At 50.3% G+C, this 19985-nt stretch overlaps 2 protein-coding genes across 2 annotated transcripts in view; one reads left to right on the top strand and one right to left on the bottom strand.

Annotated features, from left to right (window-relative positions):
* SND1 (staphylococcal nuclease and tudor domain containing 1) overlaps positions 1 to 19985 on the bottom strand; it is a 419879-nt gene that overhangs the window by 50402 nt on the left and 349492 nt on the right. The window lies entirely within an intron of this gene.
* Positions 12724 to 14728, top strand: LRRC4 (leucine rich repeat containing 4). The gene has a single exon (XM_052638360.1). The coding sequence runs from the start codon at positions 12724 to 12726 to the stop codon at positions 14680 to 14682; it is 1959 nt and encodes a 652-aa protein (XP_052494320.1). The 3' UTR covers positions 14683 to 14728.

The following is a 19985-nucleotide window of genomic DNA, read 5'->3' as shown; positions in this document are numbered from 1 at the left end:
TCCCGAACAGGCTCGTGCAATGAGAAAGGAAGGCGGCCTCCAGGAACCTGGGTGTCAGCCAACCCACCCATCGGTCGTTCCATGACTCATGGGGAAGCCAGTGGTGTGGGCTCCAGGCGAGGCTTCTAAGGGTAAGAGCCTGGCCTTTGGCTGAAGGAGGGGGTAGGCTGAGGACGGTCACAACAGCCACTGAGAGACAAAATTCAAGCCCGCATTTTCATTCTCATTCGAGACCCTCCAAGTCTCCCTCAGAAACTCCTTAGATGAGACAAAGGAACCCACCTTGCCAGGCCAGTACTGGATGATGAGCCGAGGCCATACCACGCACAAAGAAGAGAACCCGAGCTACGGCTGAAGCTGACAGCACTGACCTGGAACAATTAATGAGCTGCGTGAGGCAGCCTGACGGCCAAAGATGCTGATCCACAAAGAAAGTAAACAGCAGATCAAGAAGCCTGGCAGAGAGAAGGCAGTGCCAGCTTGGCACTACTCTGTGAACTGGGGGGATCAGAATGGCTGGGAGGCCACGAAACACCTACAAGACACAGTGGAAAAGGACAACAGGTTGCAAGCCAAACTGAACAGACTAAAAACACAGAAAACGTTCCAAATTGAGTGCTTCTTAAATTCGGTCAGAAATGTTCGAGGGTAAGTATAGAAAGTGTGTGCCCATCTCGTTCACTCTCTCTAAACTCTGAGGTACCCTCTGCAGCAGGGAGCTGCTCCACAAAGGGCCCCAGAATATTCCTCAGAGAACAGACCTAAGCGACGTGACTGTTTTCTAAACAAATTCTGTGACACACCCATGGTCAAGGAAAATGGAGTCACAACATGAGGAGAATCATCTTTCCTCAAGGCAAAAGGGACAGAAAGTCAACAGCAAAGCTGGAGAAGGACCCAGGTGGCCAAGCTCCCAGTCAGACTCTCCACACAGCTGTCTGCTCCCCTCTCCACCCTCCCCTAGTGTTTTAAATTAAGAGTCTGTGGATGGAATTATTTTTTCTTTAGCCATGCAAAATCCAGGGACGGACAGCTCATAGATATAAGGACCCTGGGCAGAACCTCTGGGCTCCTCTCGTGGCCCAGCCGGGTGCCCACCGACTGCACTGTAGCTCGGGCGCTCAGTGGCATATTTATAGCTGCCTTTAAATTTACCCGACTCTCCATAAAGCGAGGTAATGGGGCGCCCTTTACTGCTGCTCGTGGTGATTGTCCTAACATTCTTTAATTAGCAAAAAGCGTTGGCACAGCCACTTCAAAGTATTTGATCTTACGGTCCTGGTGTTCCCTATTTCAGGCTCAACAGCCCTCACTCCCTTTGGAGAAAATGTACTTTAGCAAATTTGAAAATGACAGGCACATGTGTCCATGAGCACAAAGAAGCGTATTTGTGTACCTACACTCACGCTTCTGCTCACGCTTCACAAACCCACAACTGCCAGGAGCCCATGAGCCTCGATGATACTTCCATAAAACTCCTGCTCATCAATCTGTCATCAAGGGGATATGAATTTTAAAAACTGAGGACTGGTGAAACCTTAAGGTCATCAGGATCTTCCTTAAACTTCTATTAAAAAAAAACAACTGTTTGTCTCACACCTATCTTTTCAAAGATTTATGGAGTAGGGTTAGGGTTCTTGATACACCATTAGGGAGGCCTGAACTCCTATTCACTTGGGCCAAAAAATAGTACTCTTCCTTCTGAAATAATTAATTCCCCACTATGATCGAGGTGCTGGGCACAAGATGGGGAAGGTCTCTGCTTTTATGGGATGTGCAAGCAAATAAGATAATTTCAGATAATGGTATATCAAATAAGAGAGTAAAATCCAGGGATGTGACTATGATTGGTGGGGCTACTAAAGTAGTCTAAAGACAGGGTAGTCATGGAAAGTCTCAAGAGACCTGCTCAAGAAGAAGCTGACCACCTGAAGATGTGGGGGAACATTCCAGACAGAACAGTTATATTTGTGTATAACTGCAGGCATGGGTTCTTGGCTAAGGATCCAATTTGTGCTGGAGATCCTTGAAAAGCCATTTGCTCATAACTCTCACTCCTAAAGGAGAGAACCAGCTCAGAATATTCCAAAACAAAGAAGAGCAGCTCAGCTGAAGGGTAGGGGTCGACCAGAAAGATGATAAAACACGAGAGCACAGGAACAGCCAGGGCACATGGCTGAGGGCCTGTGGTCCACCGGGCACCGTTTGTGCATGTTTGTGTCACATGTGCGTCTTTTTTTTCTCCTGGCCCTCGTGGCATGCAGTTCCCTGACCAGGATTGAGTCCAAGGCCCCTGCATGGGGAGTGAGGAGTCTTCACCACTGGACCGCCAGGGAAGTCCCTTGGTGGTTATTTGAGTTATGAGGGGGAAGAACACTGGAGCATTCCAGGCAAATCAGCAACATAACCTGATACAGCGTCACAAAGATTGTTGAGGTGGCTGCAGAGAACAGACTTCGAGGGAAAGAGGGAAAAATCTATGTCTTGAATACTTTAACGTCTAGTTTTGAGTAAATATTCTGTGATATAAGATGTTAACATAAGAGGAGGCTGGGTGAAGACCACAACCTATAATCTGAGTATGTTTAACCTGTCTCAAGTCTAAAATTATCGCAAAATGAACTGTTAAAAACAGTGAAAAACACCTGATATCTTAAATGAAGAACTGAAAGGCCTAAATTAGGGGTAATACCAAAAGCAGAGAGGAAAAAATGAAAGGAAAAAAAAAGGATTCTCTCAGAACTGACTTTGGTTAAAAATACTTCCCTTCTATACTAGTTTCCTTATTTTTAATACTACTGCTGCTACTAGTATTACTATTAGCTTAAGACTGATGGATTTTCCTTACTTGCTGCTGGTTAGATAATACCACAAAATATGTACAGTTGTCAATCCCAATAGACACACGCAGAAGCTGAAGTTTAAAGAAGTGACTCACATACACAGCATATACAAAGTAGACAAATGGAACCATGATTTGAACCCAGGTTTCTCTGATTCCAGAATACTTTTATAACCTCCACACAGTATAATACCCAGTAGTATGTATGCATGCATGAAAGTGAAAGTGAAGTCACTCAGTCGTGTCTGACTCTTTGTGACCCCATGGACTGTAGCCTCCCAGGCTTCTCCATCCATCGGATTTATTCATTCACTCTGTCTCTCTCTCCCTCTTTCATTTAACATATTTTCTAGGACTCAGCTGGGGGAAATGAAGTGTTTGGGCTTTCACCAACCAAAACATGAATAAACTGAATAAATGTATAAAACCACTGTGTATTTGTGTATAACTGCAGGCATGGACTCCTGGTTAAGGATCCAATTTGTGCTGGAGATACTTGAAAAGCCATTTACTCATAACTCTCACTCCCACATCTGCATTTACATCTGCTAGGCTCTGATCTTTAGGCTTTTCTTAAATCTCCAGTGAGTGTGAAACTCAACATTTCTGTGACTTAGCTTTGCCATTTTGTAGCAGTGCCAAGCAGTACTTCTAATACTACTGGTAAATGCTTAGATGTTCTAAGATCTTTGGGATAAAAACCAATAGGCCATATAAAGAGTGAGAAAAGTATCACAAAGAGGAATCGAGGCAGATTTTGTGAGCTTCTCTGGTCTACCTGCCCATTCTCTTGGTCCACGTGATGATTCCTGTCGCACTGACTCAGGGAACTTGCTCACTTTCCAAGGGGAAGACCCAGTGGCCACATCACCCATACTTGGCTGCTCTCCTTTCCCCCTCACAAGTACAAGAACACAGAGGACACATGCTGGTGATTAAGATATACCCTCCCCCTTCTCTTCCTAAGTGGCACATCACATTATCACAGTGGTTTAAAATTTGAATGCTGAATAGATTTGAGATTGAAACCAGACTCTTGTCACTGCAGTCAGCTGAATGGACCCCAGACAGATAATGCCCATGCCCCAAACCCCAAACCTGTAAATGCTACCCGGTATGAAAGAAGGGTCTTTGCAGATGAAATTAAGTGAAGGGTCTTTGCAGATGTGATTAAGTTTGACACCGTCCTTGCTTGTCCAGGTGGGCCCTAAATTCAATGGCAAGTGTCCCTATATGTCAGAGGAGGCAGACAGGGGAGGGGAAGTCAACATGACCAAGGGGATGGCCGTGATACAGCCACAAATCAAGGAACAGGACGGTCACTGGGGCTGGAACAGACAAAACGCCAAGCACAGATTCCCCTCTAGGCCCCTTGGAGGGAGGCTGGCCCTTTCAGATTTTGCACTTTTAGCCTCCAGAACTGTGAGAGAATAAATTTCTGATTTTCTAAACCACCAAATATGTGGTAATCTGTTATGTCAGCTTTAAACTCACTTACTAGCAATAAAGTTACTTACTAGTTCTGTGATTCTGAGAAAGCTTCCTAAATTCATCTGCAAAATGGGGAATCTAAGGGTACCTCCACTGCAGAGCTGTTGTGATGATCAACATGGAAACCAACCAACGCTCCGGGCAATGTTGCCGTCAACATCACTGTTGTCATTGCCACACGAAGGCAATTAAAGGGAAGGATAAACCACAGGGCTTATAACAGGCTAGTGCACCTGAAGAGTACATTTCCAAGGCTTTTGGCTGGTCCTCTCCAGGCTGTCTGGCCACACTGATGATGGCGCTCAGAATGGGCACAAACTGTGTATTCCACAGAGGCAGTCGTGAGGGCATTGGGAGGTTTCTCCCTCCCTCAGACCTGGCAGCCCAAAAAGAAACGGGAAGTCCTAGCAAACTAGCCTCAAAGAAGAGGAAGAGGCCTTGCCATGCTCTAGCTCTTTGCCATTCTTATGAAGCATCTTGTCTTCTCTAAGGCTTTCTGCAAATTGCTCTGGATGGGACCTGCCAGAAGAAGCTTTCTTCTCCATTTTCTTCCGACATCCTTCTTTACAGTTCTTGGCGGAAAGGGACACTGGATTTTGAGGGCACTGGGAAGAGTGGGTAATACTAGAACAGTTGTGTCACCTTGAAGCATCAGGCTCAAGGAATAAAACCCATTCCATTTTTATGGGTAGTAATGGCATGGCCATGGGCTCACTACAGGGTCACAGGCAAGAAAAACAATCTTGCTTTTTTGTAATGGTGACTTTATCCATTAAACAGAAACTTCATGACCCACTGATTCTTGAGGGATATCTGTGCAGGTGGGTGGAAGTGAGAGAAAGATGCAAACACACACACATACACACGTTTGTTGCCTTAGGTAGAGGGTGGCTGTTTCCTTACAGACCATTTCTTACATCTTGTCACTAAGTCACCAGTCAACTGGTGTCTTTCCTTTTGTGAAGGTCAACTTCCATATTTTTCTTTCCTCCTGTTTTCCAAATCCCTTTTCCTTCTGTGGGGCTTTTTCTTTTCTTAGTTAAAATGGCAGCATAAAATGTATAAAAATAGACAAGATGCTTGAGTAGGGTTTGGCAGCCCGACAATATTGCAAACAGGAGCCAGAGTTGCAGGGAGTACACACGTGATCTTCCTGTCACGGATGGACCTACCTTAAGGGGCCCCAAAGCCTCCTGGAGGCAAGATAGTACCCTGCTCAGTCCTGGCAAACCCTGCGAGGCATGGACATCTAGTGGCAACTGAGGATAATGCCTCAGGGATGCAGGTCAGGCTGGGGAGTGGTCTACTGTGGGCTTTACAGGAGCTCAATTATCCTGGGGGGCTTCCCAGGGGGCTTAGTGGTGAAGAATCTGCCCCTGCTGATGCAAAAGATGCACTGAACCCTGCCTGGGTGGGGAAGATGCCCTGGAGAAGCAAATGACAACCCACTCCAGTGTTCTTGCTGGGGAAATTCTATGGACAGAGGAGCCTAGCAGGCTGCAGGCCATGGGGTGGCCGAGAGTCAGTCACGCCTGAGCAACTGAGCATGCGTGCAAGTATCCTGGGTCCCCTAAGAGCCAGTCCCCTGGATGACCGTTTCCTTCACTTCTTATTAGGGGTCCAAAGTCACTCAGAATGGCTGTGGAAGACCATGGTTAGCCTCACCCAGCAAAGTATAATGAAGCACCTGCACACAAAAGCACAGAAGACAGACATCTGCAAGTGTCCTCAAGCCCCAGGTTTAAATGCCAATTAGCCACACACTGCCATCTTGGCTGAAGGGCTGAGCTCAGAATTGACACAGACTCTGATATTAATTAGTTGTGTGGCTCTAGCTAAGTCACTATGCCTCTCTGAACTCCATTAATAACATCTGTTAAATGAGAGGTTGAGTCCAGATGATCTCCAAGATCCTTTTTAGCTTTAACACTCAGTGACCTATGAGTCTTTTTAGTAGCTGGGAAAATAGTCTGCTCTGCTTTGGCACTGTGGATCTCTTAGATTCAACGGAAAGAATCATCTGCTTCTCAACTTCGCGGCGCATATCCAAGACTTGGCTACAATCCCAAAGGATCAACCTTCTTCACAAAGCTTCGTATCTGGGGAAGGCTGGGAATCATGGACTATGAGAGCTGGAAGGAATTTTCTAGTCCATTCCTTTAATTCTAGAAATGAAGAAACTAAGGTTTAGACCTGTGTTAAGATTTGTCACATGTCTAATCAGTGGCAGAAAGGGGGACTAGAACTCAGGTGTCCTGCTCTCCGTGCAGGTTCCCAGCTGCTGACACAGCCTGGCCTGATCACTGACTGGCTTCTCCAGCTCTATCACAGCAGTCTCTCTGTGGGAAACCACCAGTGAAAACACCCTCAGCACAGGAGTTCTTCCTTCTCTCGTCTCCAAGTGTAAGTCTTCCTCTTCTTATTCGCTGATGGCACCGCTCCAAATCAAGGAAGCACTCAGAATCAGGGACTGCGAGGAGCAACAGGCAGATGCTAGATGGTGCTCGAGTGACAGGATCGGAGGTTCCAGTGTCACTTTCTGTTCAAAGGGGCTGTGTGTGCTGCCACTGCCCCACAGCCTCCCTGGTCCAGTGGACAGTTTCCAAGGTGCTCCCTTAGCCTCGCTGGCCTATCTAGAACTCCGTGGGCTGCATGAAGCTTGGGCAGACTCATCAATATCACTCACAAATATTTAACCAGGAGACTGCCTCATTACTAAGCATTGGTTTGATCCTACCCTTCCATCCACCTCCACAACATTTGCTGGGCCTGGCGCTGAACACATGGGGCCTGAATTTGCCCAGATCAGCCAGGCAGCCTCTTCTTTCCTCGAGGGGGAGGGGCAGCCGTATTCCAGTGGACCATCCAGACCCAGGGCTAGGGTCTCCTCTGGAACTCTATCAGCTCAGAGCCAGCTGTGGCAAAGACAGGAACTTCTCAATAGTAGATTTCCAATTCTCCTCCATGGATCCCTGACAGGCTAGATTCACAGCTTTGAGTAAGATGGGAGTGCTCGGCTTGAGGGCTTCCCAGGTGGCACTAGAGGTAAAGATCCTGCCGCCAACGCAGGAGATGCAGGTTTGCTCTCTGGATCGGGAAGATCCCCTGGTAGAGAGCATGGTAACTGACTCCAGTTTTCTTGCCTGGAGAATCCCATAGACAGAGGAGCCTGGCAGGCTACAGTCCATAGTGTTGCACAGAGTCGGACACGACTGAAGCGACTTACCATTCACGCATGCACGTCCTGCTTGAAGCTGATGATGTGCAAATGGGGCTTAGTTAAGACAGCAAACAGGGCCACTAACAACCCAGATGGAACTAATCTCCATTTCTTTCTTTGATCATTAGGCTGGTGCAAAAGTAACTGCGGTTTTGCATTATTGAATTTTGCTGTTATTGGAATATATTCTTAAATAAATGTATGTTATACATCATTTTAATGTGCATTTCTCACTTTATTTTTCTTTTTTTGCAAATGACTTACTATTTGCTGTTTATTTTATATTTATTTGAGACTAGGGAAATGATGTTAGACAAAAAGCAAATTCAAGCCATTTTCTTGTTCGAGTTCAAAATGGGTCATAAAGCAGCGGAGACAACTCACAACATCAACAATGCAACTGGCCCAGGAACTGCTAATGAATGTACACTGCAGTGGTGGTTCAAGATGTTTTGCAAGGGCAATAAGAGCGTTGAAGATGAGTGCAGTGGCCAGACATTGGAAAAGGATGACCAACTGAGAGGATCATTGAAGCTGATCCTCTTACAACTACATAAGAAATTGCCGAAGTACTCAACATTTGACCATTCTACAGTCGGTAGAATACAGAATGGTTCAAATGCATTTGAAGCGAATTGGAAAGATGGAAAAGCTCTGTAAATGGCTGCCTCACCACAAATCAAAACAATCATGGGTTTGAAGTGGCATCTTCTCTTATTGTATGCAACAACACAAACCATTTCTCAGATTGTGATGTATGACGAAAAGTGGATTTTATGCGACAACTGGTGACGATCAGCTCAGTGGTTGAACTGAGAAGTGCTCCAAAGCACTTCCCAAAGCCAAACTTGCATCAGAGAAAAGTCATGGTTACTGTTTGGTGGTCTGCTGCCAGTCTGATCCACTACAGCTTTCTGAATCCTGGTGAAACCATTGCACATCTGAAAAATATGCTCAGCAAATGGATGAGATGCACCGAAAACTACAATGCCTGCAATGGGTATTGGTCAATAGAAAGGGTTCAGTTCTCCATGACAATACCCAACCTCATGTAGCACAACCAACGCTTCAAAAGTTGAATGAACTGGACTATGAAGTTTTGCCTTATCCACCATAGTCACCTGACCTCTCGCCAATCAACAACCATTTCTTTAGGCATCCTGACAACTTTTTGCAGGGAAAATGCTTCCACAACCAGCAGGAGGCAGAAAACACTTTCCAAGAGTTCATCGTATCCCAAATCATGGATTTTTACTCTACCGGTATAAACAAACTTATTTCTTGTTGGCAAAAATTTGATTGTAATGATTCTGATTTTGATTAATAAATATGTATTTGAGCCTAGTTGTAATGATGTAAAATTCAAGTCAGAAAGCACAATAATTTTTTCACCAACCTAACAATAATTCTTACGACTGAAACGAGTTAAATAAAGGATCTACTTTATCAGCCCCTCCTCTCTCTCCCTTCCTCCTACACACATCTCATATACCCTTCACTGAAGTTTTGTTTTCCTTTTATCTTCTGGGTGTGCTGCACAGTATATGGGATTAGTTCCCAGTCCAGGGATGGAACCAGGACCCCCTGCATTGGCAGCTTGGAGTCTTAACCACTGGACTGCCAAGGAAGTCCCTCACTGAAGTTTTTTACGTACTGTTCCCCCACCTTGCCTCTGCCATGAACTCTACGCAGAGTGAACATACTGAACATTTTTCTAACAGTGATGAAAACACCAAGCTCAGGATTTGAACACTGGATTGAGATGCTGGCTCTGTTGCTTTCTGAGTGTATGACCTTGAGTATGTTATTTGCCTGCCTGAGCTCAGTACATCCACCCACAAAATGGAGACAACTATGGTAACTGTGTCACCCGGTAAAGAAAGATTAAACAAGAACAGATCCATCCATCTAGCCAGCAGACAAACATCCCAGTAAATGACTCTTGAAGGAGATGAATCAAACCTGAGTTCTTATTGACTGGGAGAAAACTCTGGAGAATCACTTCTACTACCCAAGTTTTAGACATCTGAGCTCTGCCAGGGTTCAAGGACTGGCTCCCCACTTACTATGTGATTTTAGGTCACATATTAACTATCAACGTTATTATTATTTGACTGCAAATGCATAATAAAATGTTGGTAAACAATGGGGAACCCAACTTGCCAACAATGGAACTGCTTTCTCTCCATTCAAGGACTTCAAAAATTCCCTGGCATATTTAAGGATGTTTCAGGTTACTGGGCAGCAGAGAATGCTGAGATAAGGGTGTGGCACAACCCAGAGAGCTGAGAGATCCAGGACCTCCTCTTCTTAAGCAATAGCTCACATGGAGGTGGTAGAAAAGCAAGCTTGCTAAGGCAGAGGGGGGCGGGGCACAAGGAAAGGAGCCTAGGGGTAAGCATCACTAAACCAATGCCATATTCTACCAGCTGGCTTTCCAGGGCTGAGCCACAGATGGCCCCACCCCCACTAGGCAGAGAAAGGGCCAGTCGTTTTCTCCAGTGGGAAAAGGCCGACCAAGTTCTGCTCCCTCTCCTACACTGGTCCATCCAATGCCCCGGAGTCTCCTCTCACCAGAAGTAGGGGCAGGTTGCTACACAGTTCTTCCCAGGCAGTCCAGGCAACAAAGAAGAGCTGGTTAAGCTCCTGGGGCAGAGGGTTTAAGACCCACTCAGTCCAAACTCTGGGCACGGGGAGGGGAAAGGGCGCGGGGCTGCCAAGAGTGAGAAGCCAGGGTTCCGCTGCATGAATGAACAACGGGTTGTGCCGTGGTGGCTGGGAGTTCACCTCGATCCTTCCAGTTGGTGGTTGTGGTGTCCCAGGTTGTCATTCCACTAGCTCCCCGCACTTGGTCTTTCCTTCCACTGTTTGCCTCCCCCGCAACCCTCATTAAGAAAACGATCGTTTAAAGCCCCAGTTAAAGCCGAGGTGAGGAAATGTGCGAGGTAGGCGGGGGGGCCCCGAAGCGTCCGCGGAACAGGACGAATCGGCATCTGTGCAGCAGCGCCCTGGCCGCCCCCGCGTCCCCCCCTCACCCCCCCAGTGCAGCTCGGAACTCCGAGCGTGCAGCCCGGGCCGAGCGGCCGGCCGGTCGCCCCGTCAGCAGGCGACGGGGGTGAGGATGACGCGGTCGGGGCAGGAGGCACGCCAACAGCAGTAGCCCCGCCGTGGGCCGCCGCGCCTCCGGCTCCCAGGGCCCTGAGCCCACCGCGCCCAGAGCCCCAGGGTGGGGGCGGGGGCCCCCGCGCGGTCCCTCCGCAGCAGCCCCGCGCCGCTCCAGCCTATCAGAGGCCACCCGGCGGCTCCCTCCGATCGGACCAAAATAGCTGCGAACGCCTGCGACTTGCGCGCGGCCCCTCACTTGACGCTCACTCCGGCTCCCTCGCCCGGCCCGCTCCCCGCGTCTAGAGGGGGCGGGGAGGAAACGGCCGGGGCGGGGGGCGGGGGGGCGGTGGGGGAGAAAGGAAGGAAGGAGGAAGGCAGGCAGGGAGGGAGGGAGGAAGGAAGGAAGGAGGGAGGAAGTCGGACGGAGGCGCGGAGCTCGGGGCTGCGCGGCGCGGGCCGGCGCGGCGCTGGAAGGCGCCGGCGTTAACCCCTCGAGGGCAGGCAGCGGAGGGGGAGCGGTGTTAATACATAAGAGCACTGCATCACGCTAATCTTCTCCCCAGAACAGTATGCGTCAGCAGTACATTCACGTTCTGACTGAAGGACAAAAGGATGAGAGAGCAGTCTGCGTGGCTGCTGCCTGCAACACCGCGAGCCCGGCGCGAGGAGGAGACGGTGGGCGCCGCGCGCAGGGGCCCCGCTGCTGCTGCCGCCGCCGCCGCCGCTAGCGAGCGGGGACCATGTTCCCGGGCTCCGGAGCGTTCCCCGCAGCCGCGACCCCCGCTGCTCACGCCGCCGCCAGCGCCGGGGCCGCTGCAGCAGCAGCAGCAGTCCACGGGCAGCGCAGCCGCTGAAGGCGCCGGGGGCCAGAGCCCCGAACTCGCTCTCCGCACAAAGCCAGAGCCGGCGGTGCGCTGGGGGCCTGGCTGCGGCGGGCGATTCCGCGCCCCCGGACTCCCCGAAAGGGCCTGCGGTTCGGGGCGACCCGGCTGCCGCCGCCGCCGCTGCGCTCCTCCGGCCGGCGGACCAGGTCCCGGCGCTGCCTCTACGCCGCTGCCCCTCGGGGGGCTGGACGGATTACTGCTCTTTGCACCAGCAGCTGGCGGACTGGGAAACTCAGACCAGTTTGGGGCTTTTTAACCCTTAAGAGAAGAAGCGAGGAGAGAAGGGGGTGTGTGTCGAAGAGGGAGGGGGCGAAGGAGCGGCGGACACCTCCTCTTAACTCTCGCAGCACCGCGAGCGAACGACTGCATCAGCTGCCTCGGGCCGGGAGCGGCCGACACCAGGAGAGGGGGCAGCGCGGCGGCGGCTGCGAGCGCGGCCTGGGAGGCTGCGGGGCGCCCCCTCACTCCCTGCCTGGTAGCAACCCCGGAGCGGGCGGCGGGGTACCGGAGGCACACTCCGGCGATGAAGCGGCATCCCCCTCGGCTGGTGCGAGCCGGGGCCAGGGTCCAAGGACAAAGCCGGGAAGCGCTGGCGGCGCCCCGCCTCGGGCGGAGGGGGGGGCATGCACCTGCATAGCCCGCCGGGCCTCGGCTCTCCCGGCGCGCCTCAACTCCGCGGCTCCGCTCGCCGGCTCCGGATTTACTAGAAGCCATTTTGTCTCCCCCCACCCCTCCCCTCCCCTCCCCTCCCCTCTGACCTCCCCGCCCCCTCGACTTCCCCCCTTTTGTTAATTAAAACTAAGAAGTGAGAATGGGAACGAGGTGGCCAGCTCCGGCGGAGAACGCTTAAGGACACCACGCCAGGTCTTCCCTTCCTTCCTTCCGAGGTAGGTGACAGCGAATGATGGGGTGGGGATGGTCGCCTCGGGGGGAGAGCAAGTCCCAGCTTTCCGAGGGCTGGCCTGTGGCGGGGGGCGCTGGTAGACGAGGGGCCACTCTTTAGTTTTGGCATGATTTTTTTTTTCTTCCCGGCCGATCTGCTCCGACTCTCTAATCGCCCCCTCCCCACCTCCTTCTCCAGATGGAAAGAGGAGCTCCTAGCTCACTTAAGCCGGGGTAGGGCTGGTTCTCCTTTCCGAGCCAAAATCCCAGGCGATGGTGAATTATGAACGTGCCACACCATGAAGCTCTTGTGGCAGGTAACTGTGCATCACACCTGGAATGCCGTCCTGCTCCCCGTCGTCTACCTCACGGCGCAAGTGTGGATTCTGTGTGCAGCCATCGCTGCTGCTGCCTCCGCCGGGCCCCAGAACTGCCCATCCGTCTGCTCGTGCAGTAATCAGTTCAGCAAGGTGGTGTGCACCCGCCGGGGCCTCTCCGAGGTCCCTCAGGGGATTCCTTCCAACACCCGGTACCTCAACCTCATGGAGAACAATATCCAGATGATTCAGGCCGACACCTTCCGCCACCTCCACCACCTGGAGGTCTTGCAGCTGGGCAGGAACTCCATCCGGCAGATAGAGGTGGGGGCCTTCAATGGCCTGGCCAGCCTCAACACCCTGGAGCTGTTCGACAACTGGCTGACGGTCATCCCCAGCGGGGCCTTCGAATACCTGTCCAAGCTGCGGGAGCTCTGGCTACGCAACAACCCCATAGAGAGCATCCCCTCTTATGCCTTCAACCGGGTGCCCTCCCTCATGCGCCTGGACCTGGGGGAGCTCAAGAAGCTGGAGTACATCTCCGAGGGGGCCTTTGAGGGACTGTTCAACCTCAAGTACCTGAACTTGGGCATGTGCAACATCAAGGACATGCCCAACCTCACCCCGCTCGTGGGGCTGGAGGAGCTGGAGATGTCGGGGAACCACTTCCCGGAGATCAGGCCTGGCTCCTTCCATGGCCTCGGCTCCCTCAAGAAGCTATGGGTCATGAACTCACAGGTCAGCCTGATTGAGCGCAATGCTTTTGATGGGCTGGCCTCGCTGGTGGAACTCAACCTGGCCCATAATAACCTCTCTTCTTTGCCCCATGACCTCTTCACCCCCCTGAGGTATCTGGTGGAGTTGCACCTACACCACAACCCTTGGAACTGTGATTGTGACATTCTCTGGCTAGCCTGGTGGCTTCGGGAGTACATACCCACCAATTCCACCTGCTGCGGCCGCTGCCACGCTCCCTTGCACATGCGAGGCCGCTACCTGGTGGAGGTGGACCAGGCCTCCTTCCAGTGCTCCGCCCCCTTCATCATGGATGCCCCTCGGGACCTCAATATCTCGGAAGGTCGGATGGCGGAACTTAAGTGTCGGACTCCCCCCATGTCCTCTGTGAAGTGGTTGCTGCCCAATGGGACAGTGCTCAGCCACGCCTCCCGCCACCCACGGATCTCCGTCCTCAACGACGGCACCTTGAACTTTTCCCACGTGCTGCTCTCAGACACAGGGGTATACACGTGCATGGTGACCAACGTGGCAGGCAACTCCAATGCCTCGGCCTACCTCAACGTGAGCACGGCCGAGCTCAACACCTCCAACTACAGCTTCTTCACCACGGTCACAGTGGAGACCACCGAGATCTCGCCCGAGGACACAACGCGCAAGTACAAGCCTGTTCCTACCACGTCCACTGGTTACCAGCCGGCCTATACCACCTCTACCACGGTGCTCATCCAGACCACCCGTGTGCCCAAGCAGGTGGCAGTGACCGCGACGGACACCAACGACAAGATGCAGACCAGCCTGGATGAAGTCATGAAGACCACCAAGATCATCATCGGCTGCTTTGTGGCAGTGACCCTGCTCGCTGCTGCCATGTTGATTGTCTTCTATAAACTTCGCAAGCGGCACCAGCAGAGGAGTACAGTCACAGCCGCCCGGACAGTTGAGATTATCCAGGTGGATGACGACATCCCAGCGGCGGCACCTGCAGCAGCAACAGCAGCTCCGGCCGGTGTATCAGGTGAGGGGGCAGTCGTGCTGCCCACAATTCATGACCATATTAACTACAACACCTACAAACCAGCACACGGGGCCCACTGGACAGAAAACAGCCTGGGGAACTCTCTCCACCCCGCGGTCACCACTATCTCTGAACCTTATATCATTCAGACCCATACCAAGGACAAGGTACAGGAAACTCAGATATGACTCCCCCCCCCCAAAAAAAAACTTATACAAATGCAATAGAATGCACACACACACAAAGACAGCAACTTTTGTACAGAGTGGGGAGAGACTTTTTCTTGTATATGCTTATATATTAAATCTATGGGCTGGTAAAAGAAACAGATTATATTAAAATTTAAAAAAGAAAACTCAAAACAAAACTATTTTCTAACTTGTAAGTTCTATTTAAAGGGGGTAGGGGAGGGTTATCTTGGGAATGTTGTGGGGTAGAAGTCACAAGTCAACTTGCTATGTGGCCAGAAGGGATTTCTGGTATATGGTTAAAACTGCTAAGATAAAACCAACTTAAAACACCAACAAACATCCCTAAAGAGTTAGGGTGCGGGCTGCTGAGGGGTGGGGTGGGAGTAGATGGAATCTGTCATTTTTTTTTTAGAAGATGCTTCATAGGACCCAGGACTACCCATTTCTATAGACATCTTTCTTAGGCTGAGAGCTGTCTTTGCAGATTTATCTTATTTAAACAAAAAAAATTCCAAAAAAAAAAAAAGCACTAAGAATTTGTACTGTGCTTAGAATGTTGAGAGGCAATAAATTTTTCTTCTGAGGCCAAGGGGAAGACAGATCTGTAACACTGGTGTTTTAAACAGGAAAATCACCGAAATTCAAATGAAACCCTCAAGGGACTGAGGGTGTGCACCCCTGTGCACAGGTCTTCTTGGTTTGTGCACTGGGACACCGCGTGCCCCGCCTGACGGGAGTGTGGAGGGAAGGAGCAGAGAAGGAAGGGAGCTGGCGTAGCTCGCAGTCAAATGCTTTCACATTGTCAGATTCCTGCAGTTGGGCTTAACCCACTCTGTGCAAGGCATGTGTCTATTCAGGGCTTTCCAGGTGAAGGAGGTGGCTCCTGAAGGGGCCTGGGGTCCCAGAGGGGGATGGGAGCAGAGAACAACAGAGAAAAGGTATTCACGGGAGGCCATACATCAGCATAGTGCCACGTCCACCTGTTGTTCCCAGTATCTGACAAATGATTGTCGACAATGATGGCATTTGATGATTTTCTTTTATAAAGGGTTTGTTTGTTTTAAGGTGGAGAAAGGGAGGAGAGGCCGGGAGTGGGAAGCTTGGGGGAGTGGAAGCTTTTCTCATGCTTGTGATTTGGTGACTATTCTAAATGCTGATTCATTAGGGATTATTACGGCTGATGTCAATGGGTTGTGGTGATGGGTAGGGGGGCAGAAGATGGGGAGAGAAGAAAAGGGGGAGACAGGGGGCACAGGCTCATTTAAAGTGATGAAGCCTTTCCTCACCAAGGATGCTTCAGAAAAAAAGATCTGAAATCCACAGTTCGAACAAAGTGATGCACACGCACGCACAGTGAGTTGGCCGTGGAGTCCTGTTGAATGTAGCACAGTGGGGCAAAAGGCTTCCCTCTCCCAGGCCTGCCTCAGGAGGGGGAGAGAAAGGGTGGGCACGGGTGGGGAAGGCAGAGATCTCTGTTATGCTGATCCATTTAATGATGTAACTTTACTTATTATTTTAGCTTTAAAAGGAAATAAAGGGTTCAGATTTGAAAGGGGGGTGGGGTGGGGGGTGGGGAAACGCCAACAAAAGAACATTGATTGTAATGTGAGAAAAGTGTATTTTTGTATTTTAATAAATATTGTTCAATTTTTAATTCAATGTCCCTAAAGGGTTAAATTGAGTAAGACCCTGAACCTATAGTTTCTTATGAGCATTGACCGAATCATTTCTATTTAAAGGAATAAAGGGGAAGGGAGGACCATGTTCAATTTCTTTATAAGTATGGGAACACATTGACGCTGTCAACCACTTTTCCTTAGCTTAAATAAAAGTACCCCGATTCTAGTGCACCTTTCACAAGCTAAGTGTGTTAGTCCCTGGCTCTGTTGGGGGTAGAACTGAATTTCCTGTGCCCTGGAAAAGCAGGGGAAATGGGTCAACCTCAGCTCCTGGGACCCGGCCAGGAGTTAAATGCCACCTCAGCAGAAGCTGCTGGTCAGACAGCACCAGCTTTACTGGGGGCCCCTGGGGGACTGGGACTGAAGAGGACTGCAATAATGTTGTTGGGATTAAAAGATCCCTCTGGCAGGGCTGCTCCCATTCTCTGGGTACTAAATAAACAAATGTGTCTCTCGGTGGTGGTGGTGGGTGTCGGTCTCCTGATGCTTAGCTGAGGAGTGTCATTCAGGCAGGCTGCCTGAACTGGGACCCTGCGTCTCTTCAAGCGCCAGTATTTATACTAATGCAGGGAATCGGGACTGAGTGGGTGTGATCTCCCTGGCGCTGAACAGGGAGAGAGGCGGCAGCACTTTGCAGCAGTTGGCTAAGAAAGGGCCAATTCTTAATCCTCCTCTCTGTGTATTTTGCTTATACAAAATTTCTGGGTATCCGTGTTTGTGGCAGCATGTATGCATGGGCTCACACTTTAAGAAACTGCTATTCATGTTTCTAGGCTACAAAGATGCGTTCCCTCCGCCTGTCCTCTGCTACCCTACCCCCAATAAAGGAGAGAGAAAACTGCAGCAGAAAAAAGGGTGGGACTTGGCGAGGACCAGCTGAAAAATGCAAGAAATCACCCCCTCTCCTAGTGCCATAGCCACAACTCAGGCTGTTTATTAGAACAGCTTCCCGGGTACACATTCAGAGGTGATTGTGAAGGAAGGAGCGGCCTCAGAAGCAGAGGGTGCGGAGGCCATTTCCTCCCACCCTTGCTCTTCTGACAGCTCTCTGGGCAGTCAGGGAACTATGCAGTTGCTGTGAAATGACAAAGGCATGGGGGCTGAATAGACATCTGAGGAGAGAGGTGAAGAAACAGGCCTGAGACATTCCTGGGGAAGAGTCCTAAGAACAAATGCACCTGTCCTGGGGGTGGGGCATATGCAGGCTCTGGAATCTAAGGGAGAGGTGTTTTCCCGGAGGAACGTCAGAGGACGTTGTGGAGACAGGATATGGTTCACGGGCTTGAGTGTCCTTAGAGCTGTTGGGGGGGTTCCTTTGCTCACTGGGCCTGCTCTCTGACCTGGGCACTGGTTCAGCCTCTAGAGCGGCAATGCTCCTTAGCCATGGTGTTGAGTATGCCCTCCTCTGTAGCAGGCACTTGGGTCAACTTTTCAGAGAGGGGTCCCCTGAGCACCGAAAGTGCCGCCTTTAATGCTGGGCAGGAGACTCATCCTTGGCCTGGCCAAACTGTAGGGTTTGTTACTTGAGAATGGAACATGGGTTGGCAGCTTGCTGGATTGGGGCAGGGGGGTGGCAAGAGTCATAGCAACATGTTAGAGGGAAAAAGAGTGCTGATGATTATATGGAATTAGGGAGTTTTTGTGACAGAATTTTTTAAAGGCCGTGAAAAATCATGTAGTCTAATCCCTTCACATTTTATAATCAAGGAAACGGAGCCCCAGAGCAACTGAATGATATAGTCCAAGGTCACACTGCTAATTAGGGGAAGAGGTGGGATTGAAAGCCAGGTCTCCTGACTCCCCAAACCAATGTGATTTCTCATTCAGGCTCCCAAGAACCTATTTCCTTCCTGGCCACCATGAAAACGGGACCTTCCCATAGATACTGCTGTGCTCTTTTCTCCTCCCTCTTGGAGCTGTCCAGTCTCCTTCGAACCAGCTCTACTGAGCAGAATTCTGACCACAGGGGCCCCAGAGCTGGCCCAAGGGCCACGTGTGCTCACTAAGGAGTTGGATTCTCAGGACTACACAAAATAGCTGCCCGATTCTTAGGTTCAATGGCAGACAGAAACCACAGGAATCCCACAGAGGGCAATGACTGCTAGGTAAAAGGTGACACAGACAAGGCTGGGTGCTCTCCCAACCTTGGCCTGGGAAGCTCTGCAGAGTAAAGGATTGACAGAGGTCTTAAAGCACCTCTCAGAGCAACTTGTGCACAGTGGAGTGCTTTCTGCTTGTCTGGCTGAACAGTGAGACTGTTTGGGGGAGGTGGGGGGCTCCTTAACTCTCCTCCATTGCATCTGCCCTAGCCCCAGCTCTAAAATCATGATCTGATTGCTATTCCCATAATCTGCTCTAGGGCATTTTATGACTCTTTGGTCATAAAGCTGCATCCTATTGGCAGTGAGGGTAGAGGAGACAAACTAGTTTCTAAGGCCTAGGGACATCTGCTTTATCATGGCTGTTAATATGTATCAAAGCTGGTGGGGCTTGGGTGTGGTGGTCGGAGGGAGGGCAGGCAGCATATTAATAGTAGGGTCCCTTCAAGACAATTCCTATTAATGGGGAAGAGGTCCAGAGTCCATGCTATTCACAGTGAAAAGCTCTGGCTCACCTCAGTAGAGCTGAGTAGAGATTAACAGAAGGCTAAGTGGGCTTCACTCAGCCCAGGCTACTACCTCAGGGGCCAGGGCCCACAATTACGGCTCCAACATTTTACTGCAACAAAGCAGGAGGGGCTTAAAATTAGAGAAGAAAAAGAAGAGAAAAAGAGAACATTTATATCCAAACATATGTCTGATTTTATCTCCTCTGCTGGCACTCAGTGCTCCATGCCATCGGCTAATGCAGGCACTGTTCACGCCATTTCGAAATCCTGCCTCAGCTAAACTGCAAGGCACTTTTGGCTCAAAGCACCTCTCTTGGTTTCCATCCATTCAGAAAGCACCCTTTCCCCTGGAGGGGGGAAGAATGGTTTGGGCAGTGGATTAAGGTTGTTTTCATCTTTGCTTTATATTGAGATGAAGTGAATTGCTTCTTGGAGCAGGGATAAAGGCTTCAGGAAGCAGATCAGTGAAATATACATATCTGCAAAGCAATACAGCATAGTGCTTGCAAGTACAGACTCTGGAGCCAGTCTCCCCAGGCTGAATTCCAGCTCTATCACTTACTAGCTGTGTGACTTCAGACAAATACTCATTTTCCTCATCTCTAAAATGGACATAATATTGGTGTCTACTTCAATACTTCATAGGTTGTTGTAGGAATTAAAATTTGATATTACATAAGGGGAAGACCAACTGACCAGCCTCCATCACCACCTCTATTACTGAACCTCATCCACATCCAAAGAGAGAACACGCCTACTGAACTAGTCTGGTGAGGGGGGATGGTCACTCAGCAGTCCTGGGGAGCACGACAGCACTGTCTACATGCCCAAGCACTGTGGAAAAGATGGGTTTCCTTTTCTTCTTTGTGCTCTCTTCTTTAATTGAGCCCTTTAGATGACCCAAGGCGCTGTCTTAGCCCAGGAACAGGTCACCTTTTCTTCTGGCGAGTCAGGAGAGAGGAAAGGTGCCACAGCTGGTGGTGATGGTGCACAGGCTGAGAATTGGGGTAGGA

The sequence above is a fragment of the Budorcas taxicolor genome, chromosome 4 (genome assembly GCF_023091745.1).
Source record: "Budorcas taxicolor isolate Tak-1 chromosome 4, Takin1.1, whole genome shotgun sequence".
Taxonomy (NCBI): domain Eukaryota; kingdom Metazoa; phylum Chordata; class Mammalia; order Artiodactyla; family Bovidae; genus Budorcas; species Budorcas taxicolor.
Note: the sequence above shows the minus strand (reverse complement) of the source record. Positions and strands in the feature narration are given on the sequence as shown.

Bases quoted from the DNA above. Each gene is read 5' to 3' on its own strand.
- LRRC4 (XM_052638360.1), top strand. From the start codon at position 12,724: ATGAAGCTCTTGTGGCAGGTAACTGTGCATCACACCTGGAATGCCGTC.